The sequence below is a fragment of the Corvus brachyrhynchos genome, unplaced genomic scaffold, assembly GCF_000691975.1.
Source record: "Corvus brachyrhynchos isolate BGI_N302 unplaced genomic scaffold, ASM69197v1 scaffold279, whole genome shotgun sequence".
NCBI lineage: Eukaryota > Metazoa > Chordata > Aves > Passeriformes > Corvidae > Corvus > Corvus brachyrhynchos.
Genome location: NW_008246060.1, coordinates 11,905,149 through 11,924,714, shown reverse-complemented (window position 1 = coordinate 11,924,714; position 19,566 = coordinate 11,905,149). Strand labels below are relative to the sequence as shown.

General features: G+C 35.9%; 1 protein-coding gene across 1 annotated transcript in view; it reads left to right on the top strand.

The window, feature by feature from the left end:
• The window catches only part of ADK (adenosine kinase), a 259,246-nt gene that overhangs the window by 44,947 nt on the left and 194,733 nt on the right, over positions 1–19,566 (top strand). Inside the window, exon 3 of the mRNA XM_008642852.2 lies at positions 10,686–10,764. Within this exon, the coding sequence (XP_008641074.1) occupies positions 10,686–10,764 (79 nt within the window). The remainder of the gene's footprint in view (positions 1–10,685; positions 10,765–19,566) is intronic.

Genomic DNA, 19,566 nt, shown 5'->3' with positions numbered 1-19,566 from the left:
GACAGGGCTCTGAGCAACCTGATCTAGTTAAAGATGTCCCTGCTTATTGCAGGGGGCTTGAACTAGTTGACCTTTAAAGGTTTTTTCCTACCTCAGCTAGTCTATGATTTCACGGTCGATAATGTATTTCTCTATTTCATAAAGAGATATATTAATTTTTTTGCAGGCCTAAGGGTAAGAAGGTAAGTTTCTTCCTCCTTCATTGCAGCCTTTTTGGGAGTGGAGGAAAATTTTTTAATGCACATCTCCTGTGACAAAATGCTGTCTTTTCAGAAATACTGTTCAGCAAAAGAGCTGGTGGGATTCTGTGCAACTTAACAGCTGACCATAAGCTTCCTAATAAGAGCATGAAGAGTAACACAGGGTGTCACCAAACACATCTTGTTAGTGTTGTGGTGGTAGGGTGCACACAGACAGGGGAAGTCAAAATTACTTTTTTCAGAGGAAAACTCAGTGTTGTCTTATTTGTGTCAAATATTTGTGTTTTTCCTTTCGGTCTGTGAATTGTTCTGCTGTGAAATTAGCCTTTTTAATGCTTGGAACATTGATTTTTCAAATGATTTATGCAGTACCCTTGTAGCTTTTCTGTAACTTGTGATTTTTTTTCTTGTTCTGTTAGGTCGGTGCCCCTCTGCCTTGCCCTGCTCTTCCCAGTTCATTGCATATGCTAATTTCCCTCCACCCCCACCAAAAGGTGACCCTCTGAGATTGTGCCTATGGAGTGAAGAGATGGACTGAATTGTCATAGGCTGTGGGATGAGTTATTTTTAGCTGCTGGCATTTCAGGCTGGAACACTTCATTCTGTCGTGCTTGTTAATGAGTCATCTGGAGAAAATGGGCTTGCTTTCGGAGAGGGTCTGTAGCAAATAATAATAGGCTAATCTCTGCAGGAGATACTCTGTCAAGTAACTAAAACTTAAGCTAGAAAATACGTTGAAATGGAGACTAATTTCCCTGTAAGAATAAACATGCACTCACTATTATTATTATTTTATTATCATGTGTGTGAAAATCTCAAAAACTGGAAATTTACGAAGAGCCTGGTAGGTATAATAGGGAAACATTTTTGAGGAAGAAGGTTAATTGAAACAGTCACCTTTTAGAGATAGAGAGGAAAATATAGTTGCTTCCTAATTCAGAACATCATACACTTTCTAAAATTTGGATGTATTACCTAGTTCTAGAGGAATCTCTTGAAAAGATTCCTAAGTAGAGGAGTGCTATATAATGCTTATGCTTTTGAGAGAACCCCAAATTCATTAATTTTATGTATTATTTTTAAGATTAAGCAGTATCTTTGCTTTGCTCCCCACTGAAGACTATATTTAATTTTTTAAAAATTTTCTGTGTGCAATTTGTAGTCTCTCCTTCAACCTCTTCCCTCAAGGTTTGAAGGTTTCATGTTGATATAGCATGGGAGCCTTTGTTTTGGAGATGAAAATATCACCACTCAAGTAAAAATCCTAATGTAAGAGTAACTAATCAGAGCTGTTGATCTGATTGCTTTGTTTTTGTATTACTGAAATTCCAGACTTTAGTAGTGTAGATGATTCATTTGTTTAAAAAAAAGCAAATATTTAGGGTGAACTGTTGAAAGACAGGATAAAAAAGACTCCCAAGCCCTATTCTAGAAGGGAAATGATTTTAAGAATAGCTTGAGTATCATGTCTTTTTGTCACCTTTGGTACTTCTAATGCCACTTACCATCTGTTTGGTTATTTTGTTTTGTTTACACATCTTCCTCTTGTAAAGCATTTTATACGTCTGAAGACTCCTCTCTTTTTTGGTGGCAAAAGGATGTTTCCTTTAGAGCTAATAATTTTTACTCTCCATTGATTGTTTAGCTGTTTGGGTTTCCTCTTGATTTGTAAATGGAGTACTGAGAGAAAAGAGAATACTTTATCTTACCTTATTGAGATAAATATTTTTGCATTATTAGCAGGTGTTGACCCTTCAGTGTATATTGTTTAACTCCTCTTTTCATATTGCTGTGGTCACTCTACAAAGTGCTTTAAACCAATCCAGTGTAATGATCCTGATATTACCAGTGTGTGCTGCTCCTCATTAACCCACAAGGCTTGGACTGGGTTAGTCAAGATAAATTATTTTACATTTTAGAAATTTGTCAAATACCTACATTGTCAACAGCAGTGTTGCGGTCAAAACACTTGAAAAACCTTAAAAAAAACTTGTGTAAGTATCAGAGTCAGTTTACTGCAGTAGCATGGAAGTTTTTTCCAACTATCAGTAGGTGACTGTCTAAATGTATATTGAAGACAGGGCTGTACCGAGAAACAGGGAAGATAACTAAACAGGAAAAATCTCTTGGCATTTACCGATGGTTGTGCTCAGAGCAGGGTTTTCTGCACTCATTATTTGTTCATGAGGAAAATTATTACAGTTCACTGCATGTTAATAGGAGCTTAGAGTGGATGCTTACTGTCTTCTTGGTCTACTTTTATCTCCTGATCTATTTTTAATATTTTCCTTGTTTAGATGTGCCAACTGGCTACTAATTTAAAGAATTTAAAATAGCACAAGGGTTGAAGAAATAGAGGTGTTTTAGCAGTGCAGTTGCATTGACATGAACCATTCGCGTTTTTGTAATGCAAAAAAAATTGGTTTAGATTGTGGTTAACAACTGTCACCATTATTTTGGACTTCGTGTTAGTAGAGAATATTACTTAGATTAAATGTGTCTTGATCCGAGTGATGCATGGAAACAGTTTATAATTTCGTTTTGAAACAGCTCTGCAAAACTTTCTAGTATCTTATTGGCTCTGAATCAGAACCCAAACTTTGCACCTAACACATTTTTTACAATTTTTATGTATTTACAAATAAAAGTACAAACTATAAAATTTCTGTAGTAAAACATACAACATTTCTGTCTGCCGTGTGTGAGTGGGCCTATGGATTTTGGGGGGCGGGGGGGGAGTTGTCAGTTCTTAACAGTTTAATATGATTTGTACTACAGCTTTAGATAATGCAAATTGTAGCAAAGATATGGTCTAAGGTCTCTTGATGACTAAATACTCTTAATATTAAAATATTCTTGGCAAATATTTTATTAAGTTAAACAAATTTTCACTTTGATGTGAGCTGGAGTAAGTTGATGCTTGTGAAACAGCAGTTTCAATTAATATTCACTAAAGGTTTATTGACAGTTAACACCTGATCTCTACTGTGCCAAGTAGGAAACATCTCTTGCAGTCTCTTTTATTTGTTCCATAGTTAGGATTATGGTCTCTAATTTGCTTTTAATTTTGTAAATCTAGTCTTACTTTTGAAATCAGTTAGTGTTATTTTTGTTCCTGCATGTTTGTTGTAGATCAACGATACTGATGTTAAAAGGATTAAGTTCACTACATTGTAATATGATAAACAACTTGCCCTTTCACTGTTTAGTTAGCAAGTAGATTTGGTCATGAGAAATTTACTGGTAGGTCTCATGAAGCACATATTCTTCCCATGCTACTTCCCAGAAGCAAACAGAAAATGACCGTTTTTTTAGAAGTAGTATTCTTGTACACAAGCTGCCAGATGTATACTGGGAACATCAGGAGCAAGTGTAAATGTTGTAAAATGCTGTAATGCTGCTGAGAAATAACAAAGGAAATGACCTTGTTCCTTAGTGCTCCAGAGCAGACTTTGGTGCATCCAAGGATGAAGAAGGTAAATGCTACATTCTTTTCCCTGCCTGCAATGTCTTTTGATCCTTATTGGCTATGCAGAAGGGCAGAGAGTTGTTTCTGCCTACAGTGTCTTGCAACAAATGCTATGATGAAAATCCCTAGATGTATCTACAAAATATTTAAGTGTTAGCTGTTGTTTTGGAAGATCTTCTTTCAAAAAGACAGTGGGAGGAAAGCATGCAGTTGTAGTGAATTACTGAACTGATAGAAATTCTTTGTAATAGTGTTCCTGATTACTGTCCTTATATGAAACTTCTTAAAGTATTTTTAATAGAAATTTAATAGATGGAGGGATGTCATAGTAATTATATATTATACACACATTTTAAGGTTTGAGAAGGTGCTCTGTGGATCTCTAGTGTATGTATTTGTAGTGTTTAGAGACAGAAATGTGATCTTTTAATAATCTAGTGGTATACAGTGGGGGGGTTGTGGAGTTTGTTTGTTTGTCTGTTTTCATTTTCCTACACGATTGTAGAATATCAACAGAAAAACTTGCCTTGTGGCTGATACTTCTGAGTGTAATCATGTATATTTTTGAGATAATGTGGAGGAAGATAGCCAGGTAATCTGGAAAGAGGGGGGCTTTTCAAGAACACTTGCATAAATTTGCCCCTGCTGAAAAAAAACTTGGAGAAATTTCTTTAAATCATGATCTTAAGAGCTGATGTTTTAACCTTACATATGAATGACTGTTACTTCTTCCATCTTGTTTCAATATGCCTAAATGCAAACACATGTGGAAAATGTTCTTTTGGCTTTTATCAAACTGACATTTAAGTGCATTTTTTTCAACCTCACTAACATTTGTGGTAAAATATTTCAAAGCTATGAATCTTGCAATTTGCCTATGAATTTTTTTCTTCTTTCATATATTAACATTTGGTACTCATAATCCTAACCTGGTTGGAATTACTGGCTTTTTTCATTTGGTGTTTGTTTGGATGAGGTGATTAGGAAAATACTTCATGTGAAATTCTAGTTTGCAGCAGCAAATGCTTCCATGAAGAGTCACCGTTCTGTGAACTTTAGTAAATAAAGGAGAAAAATACGATGATCTGGTCTATTCAATTGTGGCAGTCATATTCCTAACAAGTTTAGCTTTCTGTTGTGTTGTATGTCCGTGGTGCTAACCTGTCTGCAATACTTCCTTCTTAGCATGCTTCGTTCTCCCCCTTTACTCCCCTACCCATTCCCAAGCTCTTTAATTCTGTGCCAAGCTAATAAGAAGAACTAGCTCTGCATAAAGTCAGTCATTGCCAAGCAGCTGTTATAAAGTTTTCTCATGTACCTCTGTGATTGTACCTCATTTCAAAAGGGGATTTTTGTTCTTTCAGTTCAATTTTAAGTAAGAGCAACCAATTCTATCTGTATCTCAATCTTAATTCGTTACATCTCAAAGAGTAGGGATGAAATTGTTAATATATATAACTATCCTTTTTAGAGTTTGAACTTTGAACACTGAGTTGTAAATTTAGGTAGAGAAATTAGGTACACTCTTCAGAGTTAAAAAATATGAATTGCTTTTCTTTTTACCCACAGAATTTGCTCTAAAATATTCTCCCTTCTACTTCTGTTTAAAAATGATACTCTCTGATTTAATTATCATGTTTGATTCTCAAGACTAGACCTTTTCCTTAAATGTAAATTAGATTTTACTTAGGATGAAATTAGGAGGGCTTCAGCTTGCCTGCTAACATTGACCAGGGAAGGTTGTCTTTCAACAACATGTGCCCCATCTGCCTGGCGGTGTGGCTGCCTGCATTGTTCTGGCATTGGCCCAGCCTGTGATGAAACTGAGAATGTGACAGATGACAGGCTTGTCCAGATGTATGCATAACTACTTCTGCCATGCCCTGCAAAACAATCAGGATGCAGGTTTGGCATTATTTAGTTGTTTGTGTTGGTTTATTCCTTGAGGGTTTCCTTAAAAATTGAAATAATATTTGGTGGTGTTTTTGTAGTTTTACTGAGCTTTTAGTATTATTAAAACAGGTTGTAAAATATGATGCTCGCTCTCTTATATACTTTTTTCTTTAATTTATGGAGTGATTTCATAGGCAGTTGGACACAGGTTACTTAATTTGAAGATTTAAGTAGATTTTTAAGAAATGCAATTAAAAGGATCAAACATCTAACTGTCAGCGTTTTAGTCTGGTTCTCCTCACAGCTGAACATGTAAAGCTATTGCCATGTCTTAATAGGACTGCTTCTTGCCAGTAAAAATAAATATCTGGCAAAGGTGTCAGAATCACCATTAATTATGATTTTTAATTAAAATCTAATTAAAATTCATCCAGTACCTTAAAAACATACCAAATCCTTGTTTACCTCCCTCTCTAGAGGTATCAACAATGGCTGCATCCCCAGCCCCAACATACCTTCAAAGAAAAGGAGTTATAGACTTATGTGCAGCTTGCAACATTTTACTGATTATTTAAGAGGTTTCCATCATAGTGGTCTTGAAGATTTTTGTAACACCAAACCAAATATACAATCCACTGAAAATACTTTATTATTGTTATACAAAATAACCTGATTTTTGTCTTACATTCAGGCTGTCATTATCTGGTTATCTGGCATTCAAAAGGGCAAAAATTATTTTTCTCTCCTCTCTAGCTGCTTTTGACAGGTGATTTTATTTATGTGTAGCTCCTGCTGATGTGTGCTATTGAGTACATCTTAGGTAATAAGCAGATATATCAAAAGATACCCAGGGCAACACACCCTGCTGAAAAACAAGAGATTACTTTTCTCTATTTCTTGCAGATAAGTAGTTTCTGACATATGCATCAGGAGTGTTTTTTCTTCTCTGTGTAAGACAGTTAAATGCTGGTATTCTGTGGCCATTTTACTCTTTAAAAAGGGGTTTTTTTTTGTAGTTTAATATAAATTACGTCATAAAACTTAACGGCATTACTTGAATTGCTTTAATTTTACTTAGTGTAGCTGCACTGCCTTATGTTGTCTGCTTTTGTTGTAGGCAATGTTTTATGTGCTTATTTTTCTTGTCAGTTTGATTTTGGAACCGTGGTGAGCCATACATGAATGTATCTGTTGCTGTGTAACAAGAAGATAGTCCCAGCTCCAAAACCCTCAGATTCTGTGTATAAAGCAAGTTACAAGAGACGAGTATTGATCCACGAGAGGATTACCAGTTATTAGGCTGGAGAATATCCTTGGGAAATCACACAGCCTTGCTGATGACTTTTTTTTGACATTATGGTGAAAGATAGTTTGAAGGAAGATTTAAAGTACTTTTGCTAATAGTCACAGAAAATTCTAGTAACTGGACATTGGATGATATCATGGGTTAGTGAGAGAAAAGCTATTTTTGTTGACAGCTTTGTGCCCAGAGGCTGTTGTAAATCTGAAAGTACCAAATGAAGGATGGTGTGTTCAGTGCCTAACACTTTGCAGGGCCTTGCAAATGCAGAGAAGTGGCTTCTGCTTGCAGTGACTGAAAAGGGGCTATGAGAGAGCTGGGGCGAGAGGCAAGAGCTGGTCAGAGGGGTAGCTGACACAGATGATCTTTGCAGGTGTTTGAGGGGATATTACAGTGAGTGCAGTTTTCTCTACAGTACAGTAAATCATGCTTTTTAAGAGGTGCTATGAGAAGGAATAGTGTAAGGTTTACACATAGATAAGTAATAGCACACAGAGAAAGTGGCTAGTGATGCTCGGGTTGTGAATGGTCTGAGAGGCAAACGGGGGTGAAATTGTCAGCAGTGATATTTACTAGGGGGAAATTCTAACAGCTGTCTCCAGTTTGAGGTAATGGTATGGCATATATAAGAAGAATCTATGCCTTCTAAAAAGAAGCCTACACCTCCTGTAATGCATGGAGGTGTATTTTGTTTAAAAAAAAAAAAGGTGGAAAGATTATATTCTCATTCTTGTTTGTGTTCTTTTGTATAATAGCTTCTTCTACTACCACCTTATAATTTTTTTTTAATAGCCATTAATTCTGTCAAAAGTGAGGCTACTGAACAACCTCACCTTTCAGTATCAAGTTTAGTTAGGAGTATATTCTCTTCTGAAAAAGGGAAAAAAAGCAACTGACAGAAGTGTTATTGGCTTTACTGTGTCTGAGCAAAACATTAACATACCCTCTTTGGTCAGTGCTAGAGGTGATCGGCAGTATCACAGCTGAAAACATATGCTGCTGCAAATGCAAACTTACTTTTGTTAAAATACGCTTTAATGTGGTGGACAAATTCATGGTACTAAAAATAGGGGCCCCCTTTATATGGTACCGATTGTGGGATTTATTATTATGTTATTTAAGGTAGTGCGTATGTTGCTCGGTCAGGAAAAGGGTCATGGTTCTCAGATACAGAACAGCCTTAGACATACTCTGAAAAAACAACAACTGCAGAATGTGAAGCAAAAATAATATTCAGTCGTGCTCATAAGGTTCTAATTTTCTTGAATTATCCTAAGTGTGATAACAGCTCAGTTCTGAAGCACACACAGCAGCTCTGTTCAGCATTCCTGACCCGTGGAGCAGTTTCTATGGTTGAACTTCCTTCCTTCAAGTGGAGGGTTTTCTAAAAGCAAGCACCGTGTTTCTGAGGCGTGCTGGAATGAGTCTTCTCTTTGCAGGTCAGGCAGACAGCACACAGTGACAAACTCTGTGTTCCCACGCTGCCTGTGCCATCTGCTGACATGGGGAAAAATGTCCATCTGACTGTTCAGCTTAAGATAAAAAGCTATCAGCATTCTGAATTTTGAGGTCATTCTTGATACAATCCAGGCTCTTGTGGATTAAAACAACAGAATTTATATTATCCTTCTGATTTGTCATGGAAAATGACCAGCAACATTTACTTTTCTTGCAGCTGTATGAACTTGCTATGTTTTATATAAGAGATATTTAGAGATGTTGAATTCACCATTTTAATTCAAAGGAGTTATGTCTTTTTGTGTTCAATCTGAAATAGTGTAACCATCGTTTGTCTTACTGTATTAAGTAATTGTAAAATAATTTGTTCAGATTATTTCTTAGATTACATAGCTGTCAGTTTGAAATTTTTATAATACAGATGGTATTTTATAGCAGTTGTCATTTTTTTCCCTCCAAATTTAGATATTGACTATTTTATTCTTCATTTGAACTGCAAGATAACTATTTAAACACATACTTACCTAGACTAAGAGCTGTGTATGTAGGTGCTCAACTGAAGTGTTTATAATTTTAGTATACTATTAAATAAAGTGGCCATGGAAACTTTCTGAAGTTCCTTTAGCTAAAAGAATTGAAATATCAACTTGCATGCTTATAGATATACAAGAATACAAAAATAACCATGTGACTTGCACAGTACATACTCAAATTGAGTGAAAAGGCAAAATGTAATTAAATTAAAGAAAAAATATTGCCAAAATACTTAATTGGTTCATGATGGTTTGTCTTTGCTTGAAAATCAATTGTTAAGAGACCTGTTGGGTTTTGTTATTTTTTTCCCCACTTTCAGCTACTTGCTATCATTTAAGGTTTCAATTGCTTGACATAGAATTGGTGGATAATTAGTAGTGTGGATAACTGTGAAAAGCATATATAGTAATTTAGTTCTTGATTTTTTCTAATTGTCTGCCCATTGGTAGTTCACTAGGGTAAGTAGCTCATTATTCAAACACTTTAAATGGAAAGTACCGTAGAAAGAAAAACGCTCTTATTAATAAGATGGTATTGAAAATAAAAACCTTTTAAACAAACAAGTCATTATTTGACAAATCTCTCCCGAAAGCTGTTGTTCACATAATGTAAGAGGATTGGGGTTGTGAGGAGGAGAGAAAGGGTAGGGTTGGTAGATAGCACTCATCTTGCACTGTTATTGAAATATAGATGTGTCACTCCTTAAAAAGATGGTAAACACAATGAAATATATTGGAATACTTCTAACTAGGCAAGGTTCATTTGTTGAAGGTAAAGTTAATAGGCATTAAAGGCAAATATATGCTATTAATTAGGGTCATTGAGGTAATTTTGAACCTCAGATTTGCAAACAAATTTTACAGTAAACATTTTGACTTGCTGGAGTACTTCCTTCTGAGTCTAACATCTTCTGAGGTTGCCAATCCTGCTGTTTAATCCACTCATTTTGAAGTGTGCTTGGAATTTAAAGGCATTTGTGCATAGCCTCCCTGCAGTCTCCATAACTCCCTCATTCCAGTTCCCTTTTCTATAGCCTGTGAGTAGAGAGGAGACTGCTTCTTAAGTGGTTGTATCCTCTGATCAGAGATGTAACATATCTCCTAGACAATGAACAGTGCCTTACAGACACTGGTTCTTAACCAGAAGTTTTGATCTGAAATATGAGGGTAGATACTTCTGTTGAAAGTTTAAATATTTGTTTTAATATTCAAACCTAATATACTACTGAATGTTAACAGAGAATTCTGTATTTTCATAGTGGTGTGGCTTGAAGGATTTGAAAGTTCACCTGGAGACACTTACCTTTTCTGTTACCAAATTTTCTCACATACTACTAGATTTGTTCATCAAAGTTCTTCACCTGTCAAAATATACTATTTCATATGAAATATTAAAGTATAACACTATTGTTTGGGTTAATTTTGAACTAGGCACTAGATCTCCTCAATCTTCTCTCTTAAGCTGGAAACAGAATGTAAAATTTAATGAGGTGGAATAAGTATCTGAATATCTTAATTTATGTAATTTTTCTTCAAGCATGTATTTTACCAATCTAGCAGTTCATTGCAGCCGAGCTTATGCTCCAGATAATTTTTTTCCCCCCGATTGTTTACTCCACTTGCAACTTTAAGGTGAAGAATTCAATTTGATGTCATACTTTGTATTATGATTTGGACAAACTCTAAATAGATGCTTCCAGTTTGCATCATGTCTAACAGTGAATGTATGTGAATTTCTTGTTTTCAAATAATGTGATGTAATCTAATCTTCATTACTTGTTTTGGAAAATACATTGCAAAGTTTAACTTTCTTCTCTGTTTTTTCGTAACAGGTTCGAAGAACTTGTGAAAAAGTTCAAAGTAGAATATCATGCTGGTGGTTCCACTCAAAATTCTGTTAAAGTGGCCCAGGTTTGTTCTTCCTTAGCAAAGAATTATTGGTAATTTCAAGTGTTGTGTTTGAATCTGTTCTGTATTGTCTGTTTCATATTCAGCAATGCAGAGTGGCTTCTTAAGATTCTGTTGCTCAGACTATGCTGATAGTGTTGTATGTGACTTGTTTTGAAGTTGTGCTCTTTCGTCTTTTCACACGTGTTCTGCTAAGGTTATAGCTACAGCTGCAGTGTACTAGGAGTAAAAAGCTTTGTCAAAGATGTGTGCTAGAAGGGGAGGAGGCGAGGACAAGGTCCCTAGCTGCAGTTAGGAATCCTACACTGAGAAAGGTCACAATGACAATGGTTAAACACTGAAGCTGTTGAATCTCTGTGCTCGGAGATTTTCATAACTTACCAGGATGAGTCCTTTGGTCAGGCAGATATAAATTTGAGGCTGTCCCTGCTTTGACTGGTGAGTTGGACTGGAGACTTGCAGAGGTTCTGTCTAGCCTCCATTGTTCCGTGATTCTAACCACATTCAACCTGTAAGAACTTCAAAGTTTGTCCATAAAAGACTGAAATGTAAAACTTCCTTTTATACGAGAGTGTTTCTGGCTATGGGTATGATGAACAACAGTAATAATGAATCTGGTTTCAGGTATATTAGGTTCTCTATAACAAAAATATGCCTTTTGTCACAGTACTTCCAAGCATATACCTATGTGCATGTTTTTATATCATGAGAGATGTAAAAATTCTATTAAAAATACACAAATGGTACTTAGAACCTTCTTGTTAATGATCCCAGCTTATTAACTTTGAGGCTCCCTATATAATTAAAACTGACTGCCAGATAGCATTAAATGCACATTTGGAAGAAATAAAGTTATAATCTAGTAAAGGTTGCCCCAACCAATAAAAAGGAAAAAAATCATTGTAGTAATTACTGCTCCTTTCTACAAAATAGTTGTTGCTTCTTTACTAAAGTTTTCATTTTCTGAACCCCCAAATGTCTTGAAAATATTTTGGATTAAAAAAAGAGGATTTGCATATGTTTTAATATATACAGTGTTGTCATTCTGAAATGGTTATGTTTTTAAAATACAGTCAGCTTTCAGAGCTTGTTTAACCATGTGGTCAAGTCAATTTTTTTGCTTCTGATACTTTTGAAAAATCTCTTCATCAATGGAGCTCAAGTTATTGGAATCACTTTCCATCAGTTATCTATCAGTTATCACTGATAGATAACAGGTATCAGTTGCTTGACCTATGAGGATGGTGTAAAGGTGGTGCCTGTGTCATGACATCTGATTAGAGGTGAACTTTTTGGATGGACTTCTGCAACTCTTTATTAGTTCAGAGACATAGAATTCTGCTTCTGTTGCTGCATTTAGATTGGGGAGGTTTAGAAGCAAATGTGCTTGGTAGACTCAGAGTTTCTAAACTTTGAAGTGTTCAAAGAGCCCAGGATTTTATTTCCGTCTCTCCTTGAAGTGACCTCTGTGGCATCAGCTAATTTGTTAGTAAACTATGTTTCATTCTTTAACTGTCATTAACCTATCAGTCCAGGTATTGTTCAATATTTATGCTATGAAGTACACAGAACCCATATAGAGTCAAGGAAACAGATGAAATTTAAATCAGTGGAATGTAGGTATTTCTGTGTCAATGCTCCTCTCTTACACTGATAAGTTTTTGCCAGTGAACTTTTCCTTTATCTTGGCTCAGAGCTGGGAGCCTCATTCAGTTCCAGTTGCCATCTGGAATTGTATTTGTCTCCAGAAGGTTTGTCATCTCCTAGTTTCTGTTTCAAATACGACTGAAACTTAAACAGTTGTGCATGAATAACATAACATCACTAAAAGACTTTAAAAAGAGAGATGAGAGAGAGGAAAGAAAGTGAATTCTGGAAGTCTTGAAAGAAGCTGTTATTCTGTAAGCTTTAGCAGAAGAAAAAAAAAGTGAGTATAGAAAAAAAGTAGTTGAAATGTAAACCAAAAATTAAATTAAAAATTTTGGAAGAGTTTTTGCAGCAATATTCATCGGCTTATTGGAGAGAATAAGTGTGTAAGTAACCTTAGAGAGAGAAACTTAAATATATGTTTTAATTTGTTGAAAGTAATGGGAGAAAGTAAACGCTAATTCAGGAAGCTTGTCTGGTGACTGAGAAGTAAAGGACCAATAAATAAGTTCAGAGTGCCAAGGCAGCCACACTCAGAGTGAAAGTGGATTCTCTGCGAGAAGATGTGGGGAAGAAATCCTAAGAACGCAGCTCTTACTGATTTCTCAACATTATGAGAAAAGCTTGAAAAAGTATACTATAAAATGACAGATAAAACCTAAAAGAGTTTGCTCCAGCTGTTGAAAATTGATGAGAAATAATGATGTGTTAAAGAAAGACATCCTTGGAAGCCTGACTACAGTGAAATACAACTGTCTGAGTAGAATGGTTGGAAATGAGCAAATGGCCTCTGAAGTCTGGCAAATTGTGTTTTTAAAAGTTGAGTTCTGAGTGGGAAGAGTGTATTACTAAGGAGTGTATAGGGAAAGTGCAACTAAAAAGAAATCATTGGATTAAAAAAAGGAAGAATTTAGGAAGCGGTTGAAAAGGTTATGGAATTGTTTGTTTCAGATAGTTGTCTTCTTTAAGGATCAGAAAAGCAACACTGTGTTGAAACAAAAATACCCAAAGGCAAAATGGGTGGAGAAGCTTTAGAATAGATAACGTGTCTAAAAAGGAAAAATGAACCTGTTGTATGCTTGCTTACATGGTATCTGGTGATCATCTGCTCATGGTGTATGAGCACATCATCATCTGCTACACGTGCTCATGTATTTTAGATACTGCCTTTGTACCTGCAAAGGTAGCATCATCTACTCAAGAAATGCTGTCTCTCTGTATCTGAGCAGGATAAGCCAATTTCTTTAAGAAAAAAAGAAAAAAGTCTTAGAAATACTGTATTTGTCATGTGTAAAAAAATTGAGATGGTAATCACAGGAAGAGGCAATAGGAAGAAGTTCTGAATTATGAAGAAAACTGGGAAGAAAATGAAGCTTAAATCGTGGGGTTTGGAACTAAAATTTAAAGCAGCATCAACTATAAATGAAGTGAAGATTTTAGAAGTTTACAAAGAATTAACCAGAATTGCAGTTAAGCTGTGAAGAGCAGAGTTAGAATTTTTTTTTCTAGTGTGTTAACAGAAAGGAAAGATGGGAAGTGCAGCCGTGAAGGAGGAATTTGGCTGGTAAGGTACGAAAGGGAATCTTGGTGTTTTTTCAATGTTGTCTTGCAGCAGAGCAGAAGGAGAGTGTGTGGCACTCTGCAGAGCTGAACAATAGTTGAAGAACGTCGTGAGAATCAGAAAGCTGAACATTGGCCCTGTTGACTGCCCAAAGCAGACATTATGTGTACAGAGTATCTCAGCAGGGTCAGAAAAAGAGAAAGGTCTGCACATATGAGGGACAACAAAAAAGATTTTTTTGTAGAAATGCTTGTAATGTACAATGGAGAAGACATATTTCCACAAAATGAAATGTGGAAGCAAGAGTCAAATCATATTTTAGAGGGAAAGCTCTGTAAAAGGAAAGGCAAGAGCAAAGGAAAAATTATTCTGTTGCGGAAGAAATACAGAAGACTGTTGGAGTAAACATGGAGAGGATGGAAGATAAATGACAAAGGGGCAGAAATTCAGAAATATCATACTCTTCAAAAGTGTAATAAGCATTTTTATAAGTACAATAATATTTCTTTTAAAATACCTGCAAATGGTGAAAGAGAGTACCAAGAACAATGTAAAAGCATTGAAAGGCAGTACTAAAGCTCTTTATGTTCAGGTTTTCTGGAATATTAAAGTTGTTTGAACTGATCCTGGAAAGAGTTAGGGAATCATTTTTATCATGGCTTGACTCATGATATGAAAAGGGGTGGGGGGGAAGTGATTGGTATATTCCAGAAATGACAGTAGTAGGCATAAAAATGGAAAGTATAAATGAGACAACAGTTTAGTCATTCCTTAATGAGATTAAATTAACAGTAAATTATGCTTCAGAAATACTAATTCATATTCGGAGAGTAATGGTGACAGAAAGAAGTGAAGAAAGTGGAGACAGAATGTGAGAGAAATGACAAAACTAAGAGAAAAGTTAATAAGTAAGATGGAAGGAGAAAAACAGTATAAAAATCCCAGTGTTGCTCTGATTCTGCATTCCCTCACTGTCCCATCCTTGTTTCTTCCTTACCAATCTGCATTCCTTGTCCACTCTGATCTTTCTTGGGTGTAAATGTGTTCACCTGTGAAAAATAGATGCCAAACTATGACAGATTGAGTACTTACAAGTCCTTAAGGAAAAGTCTTACTGAAGTATCTTTTTGTTTGAGACTTTAGTACTCAGTGGAAGAATAGAGACAGAATGTAAAGAATGGAAGGAGGGTAAAAGAAATAAAAAAAGGCTTTCCTGACTGCAGTACAATGCAGAAAACGGATGGAATCCAGATAATCAGTAAAAATGCAGGTAAAGCACTCCTAAAGGTGCTATATTACTGTAAGTGTTGTTGGGATGACTTTTTTTTCTTAACCCACCAATAGGACATGTTGATAACTTTACTGGATCAAGTTTCAATGAATCAGGCATCAGTCACTAAAAATTGTTTGATAATACTTTGGAAAATGAGGACTAGAGAGGATGACTGAATTGCAATCCTTTAGTTTCTGGAATAGAAACCAAAGTTTAACTTTCCTGTTGGCTTAGCATTAGAATTATCCTTTTATACTAACTTCTAGTTTTGCTGTGTGAAGTTGTGATGCATGCTTAAGAACAAGAAGTGTAGGGGTATCAAATTGAAACTGCAGTGTGCTTCTCTGACCTTTACTTGTCTCATTAAATTTTGGCTTTATATCTAATATGATATGTGACATCTTGCTTTAATCTGAGCTCTTGCAATCTCTCCAAATGATTGGATCCATTATATTAAATCTATAAAATATGCATACATGTAACTGCATGCAGTTCATAAATAATGTGTTGTTTTAGGGTTCTGCCAACAAACTAAATTCAGATTCGTGGAGACAGTATTTTACTACTACTCAACTTCCTCCCATAGTTTTAGTTAAGCCTGTGTCTATCTAACAACAGACATTGATGTGGAAGGAAAAAGAGAAAAAATTCTGGGTCTTTTAATAGGGCTTATGACTTTAAAGTATATAAAGCAAATAGCTTACATGTGCAGAGAGGGCAAGTATTGCTGACCAGGCTGTATTTGCATGATTTTTATCAGCATTTCTTTTGCTTTTAGGGTGCTGAGGTTAGAACTGCAAGAAGTTGTCTTTGAAGTTTTATCTTTCAAACACAAGTGCTGGATTTCAAGTTCAACTTGATAGAGGTTTATAACTTGGATTTTAGACTACACAACCTTGGCAACAAACAGCACATTTACAGTCTTGTTTTTCTGGAAGTACTTACAAAGAATGCCATAATCTTCATCCTCAGAATGGGTGCTCTTGGTTTCTGTCCTATTTCTTAATAGCTTATTTTTATTCTAGCAATCTAGGTATTGCTGTGGGTCTAACTTAGCAGCTAGAGAGTCCTGTATTCTATGGTTTATTCATCCTTGGACGCATTGCAAAATTCTCACAACAAAAGTTTTATTACTGCTGATGCCATGTGGGCTTGGAAGAATGTACCTTGACACATTTTAGGGTGAATAGGTAGGACTGGCAGATCGAGGGAAAACGTAAGTTAAAATTTTTGGGAAGCTTTCATATAGATACTCTTGGGAATTCACAATAATGTTTTTATAATCACACCTGAGAAAATCATCATAACTCCCCTTTTCTTTCTGCATTACTACTTGCCATCTAATTGTAACCTTTCAATTTTGGGGCTATACAACATTTCTGGGAAAAGTCTATGTCCTGATACTTTGAAGAAGTTTGGCTTTAAACTAGAGTATGTGTACACAATAAAGTGTTTATTGGAATGACTTTTAAATTAGGGATAACATTAAGAGAGAATAATATGCTAAATTGTATTGAACTTTCGAATTTACATCAGGGAAGTATGGAACTTTTTTCAATATCAGCCTATATTTCAAGGGCTTGTAAATTAATCCCAATTTTTATTCTTCCACTATGATTAACTTATTGTGTTAATCTAAAGTGATTGTGCTTTTTAGCATTCTAATGAACTCATAAATTTGAGAATTTAGCTTTGAAAAATGAGTGGATTCATGCTTGTTTATAAAAAGTGGTATGCTCTGAAGGCTTAGAAGTATTTTAAATTTTTACTACTTGTTATGTGAGTAATTAGCCAAACCTTGGATTTATATTAGACATATATGTCTACTGGGTCATGTCATGCTTAATCCAAAAATAATATGTAAAATTAAAAATTTATCTATGAAGAATACTTGCAGGTGCAGAACTGCATTTTATAGACAATATGATCTGTAATCTTGTAAACAAATGAGTAGCTTCATTGCAACTGATTCCATGCTTTTAAAATTAAATTTAGACGTATTTGCTGAGAAGTACCCCTGGCTAAACAGTACTTCCTGTATGTAATCTACAAAATCCATAACACAGAGATCCATCAGTCCTTCTGTGATTTCCTCCCACTTTCCTATCATTCTGTATAAATGAGCATATAACTAATGAATTTAATCTTTTCCTCACTTGTGAGAATTTCTGGATTACTTCTCTGCAGTAGATTAGAGTGAGGCATAGCAGGAAGCAAGACTTGGCTCAGGAGCAGGCCTCAAAATGTATTGAACATGCATAACTGGCACAGAGATAATGGCAAGGCTATCAGAGAGGTCACCCCAAGCATACTCGCAATTTTTTCATGCTGGCAACTTTGCAGGAACTATCATTTTTTTATGGAATCAATCATGCCATCGACTAGGAATGTTCTCTGTTCTGCTTATTGTGTGCATAAAATCACTTATGCAACAAATAGCTTTCTCCAAAAACTGTTTCTGGACTAACACTCCAAGAAAGTGCAAACGAGTCCCCTAAACAACTTTTTGCTCCTACTTAGTGAAGCAGAGAACATTTAACTCTGTATCTTTCTGTTGCCCAAAAGGAAATAGGTTTTTTTTTTTTTACCTAAGAGAGGTAGGTTTTGTGCATTCTGAACCATTTGGACCAGAATGTTAAATTCCTCAGAGTTAGTTTTGGCCTTATGCTTGATATTCCTTAGGCAGCTTCATTTTCATTCCTTAAGCAGCTCTGCTCAGATGGGCTTGGTGGCCCCAGCAAACATGTGTTTCCAATATTTTCAGTAGTTTAATCCAGCTTTCAAGAAAATGTACAAAAAAGATCTCTAAACCATTTTCTGTTTGCTATGGCTTCATAAACTTAGGGGTAGTAGCCTTACCCTCTCTCCAGACAAAAATCCTGAGGTGTGTGCTTCTTTCTATGCCGGGTCTCACGTGTTTCTGTTGTTCTGGGGCAGCATTCCACAGTGTGGTCAGTTCCGTCAGCAGCATGTGCTGTCCTGCAAGTGCACATATCTGCTTCTCAAACCTGTTCCATGTAAAAGAAGATAAACCAGACAAAGAGCTGAAATTTATAGGTAATTTTTTCTTACTTATACCTTACTAAAATTTAAATGCTAGTAGCCAGTTAAGTGGACCTCTTAAACACCTGTCCTCAATGCTCTGTGTGACCAGTCCTAATCAATGAGATGTGTACTTGCTGAAGGAGTAGCAAAACATGTCTCAGAGCTACCCAAAACAGTCATTTAAGTTTGTCTCTCTGGAAATACAGCAGTGGCTATTCCCACTATGGCTGAGATATGTCCTGTTGATAGTGTCACAGCAGACAGTACCACATACCAGTGACATCAGTTTCCTGAGTTACTTATTCTCTCAAGTGCATTCTGTCATTCATGTGTGTTTCCAAATCAGTCTGTCAAACACCACAGTGATGTGTCCCTGCTTCTTACAGAGCAGCCAGCACTTCCTCATCAGAATTAAAACATGCAGCTTGGGAAACTGGTGTAATGCCTAAATTGATCAGTACAGATGTCAGAGAAATTTTGTAACACTTGAGAACTGCCTAGATTTTTTGGAAAGTCTTAGAGAAAATTGTAAGACCTTTTACTCAGCTGCAGCTAAGATTTTTTTCAAAGTCTTATTCAGAGCTACTTGGACAGTTCAAAAAAAGCAGCAAACCCTTTTTGTCCTAATGACAAACTCTAAAAAAATGTAAGCAAATTTCCTCCCATATTACAAAGCTGGGAACTTCTCCAGCTTTCTTCGTGCTTGTGAAAGAAGCCCATCCATTGTTTATGTGGTTATGGGTCAGATAATGAAAGATGCAGCAGTGCACTGGAGGACCTGGTTTTTCAAGGTTACTGGTAGTGAGGCTTTTTTCTGTTCACTGGGAGTGTCTGTGTACAACTCTGTGTATATTTATAGACCTGGGAATATAATTTCAACAAATATCAGCATGGTCTGAAAATGAAGGTCCAAGGAGCCTGTGGCAGTTTTTCAGACTTTGCAGTGCCAGGTCCCTAAAGCTGTCCTCTCAAAAATGAGGTAGTTCCAGTTACACCATTTTCAGTTTGACAACAGACTTTGTTATGAGACAGATAGTAACTGTTAAGCATTGCAAGACAAACATCCTTATGTGCATCACTTTGGCATGGAATTGAGTGGTTCACTGCTGGTCCCATGGGCTTGTCTGTTTGATGCACCAGAACCATATCCACTTGTTTTTTCAGGTCTTGTTCCTGGCCAGCAACATCAATAACGCTGTAGGAAGACTGTCTTAAAAGTGAGTTTGGATGTGACATATTTTAGAAAAACAGCAAAAAGAGTTGTACCATCACATTCCTG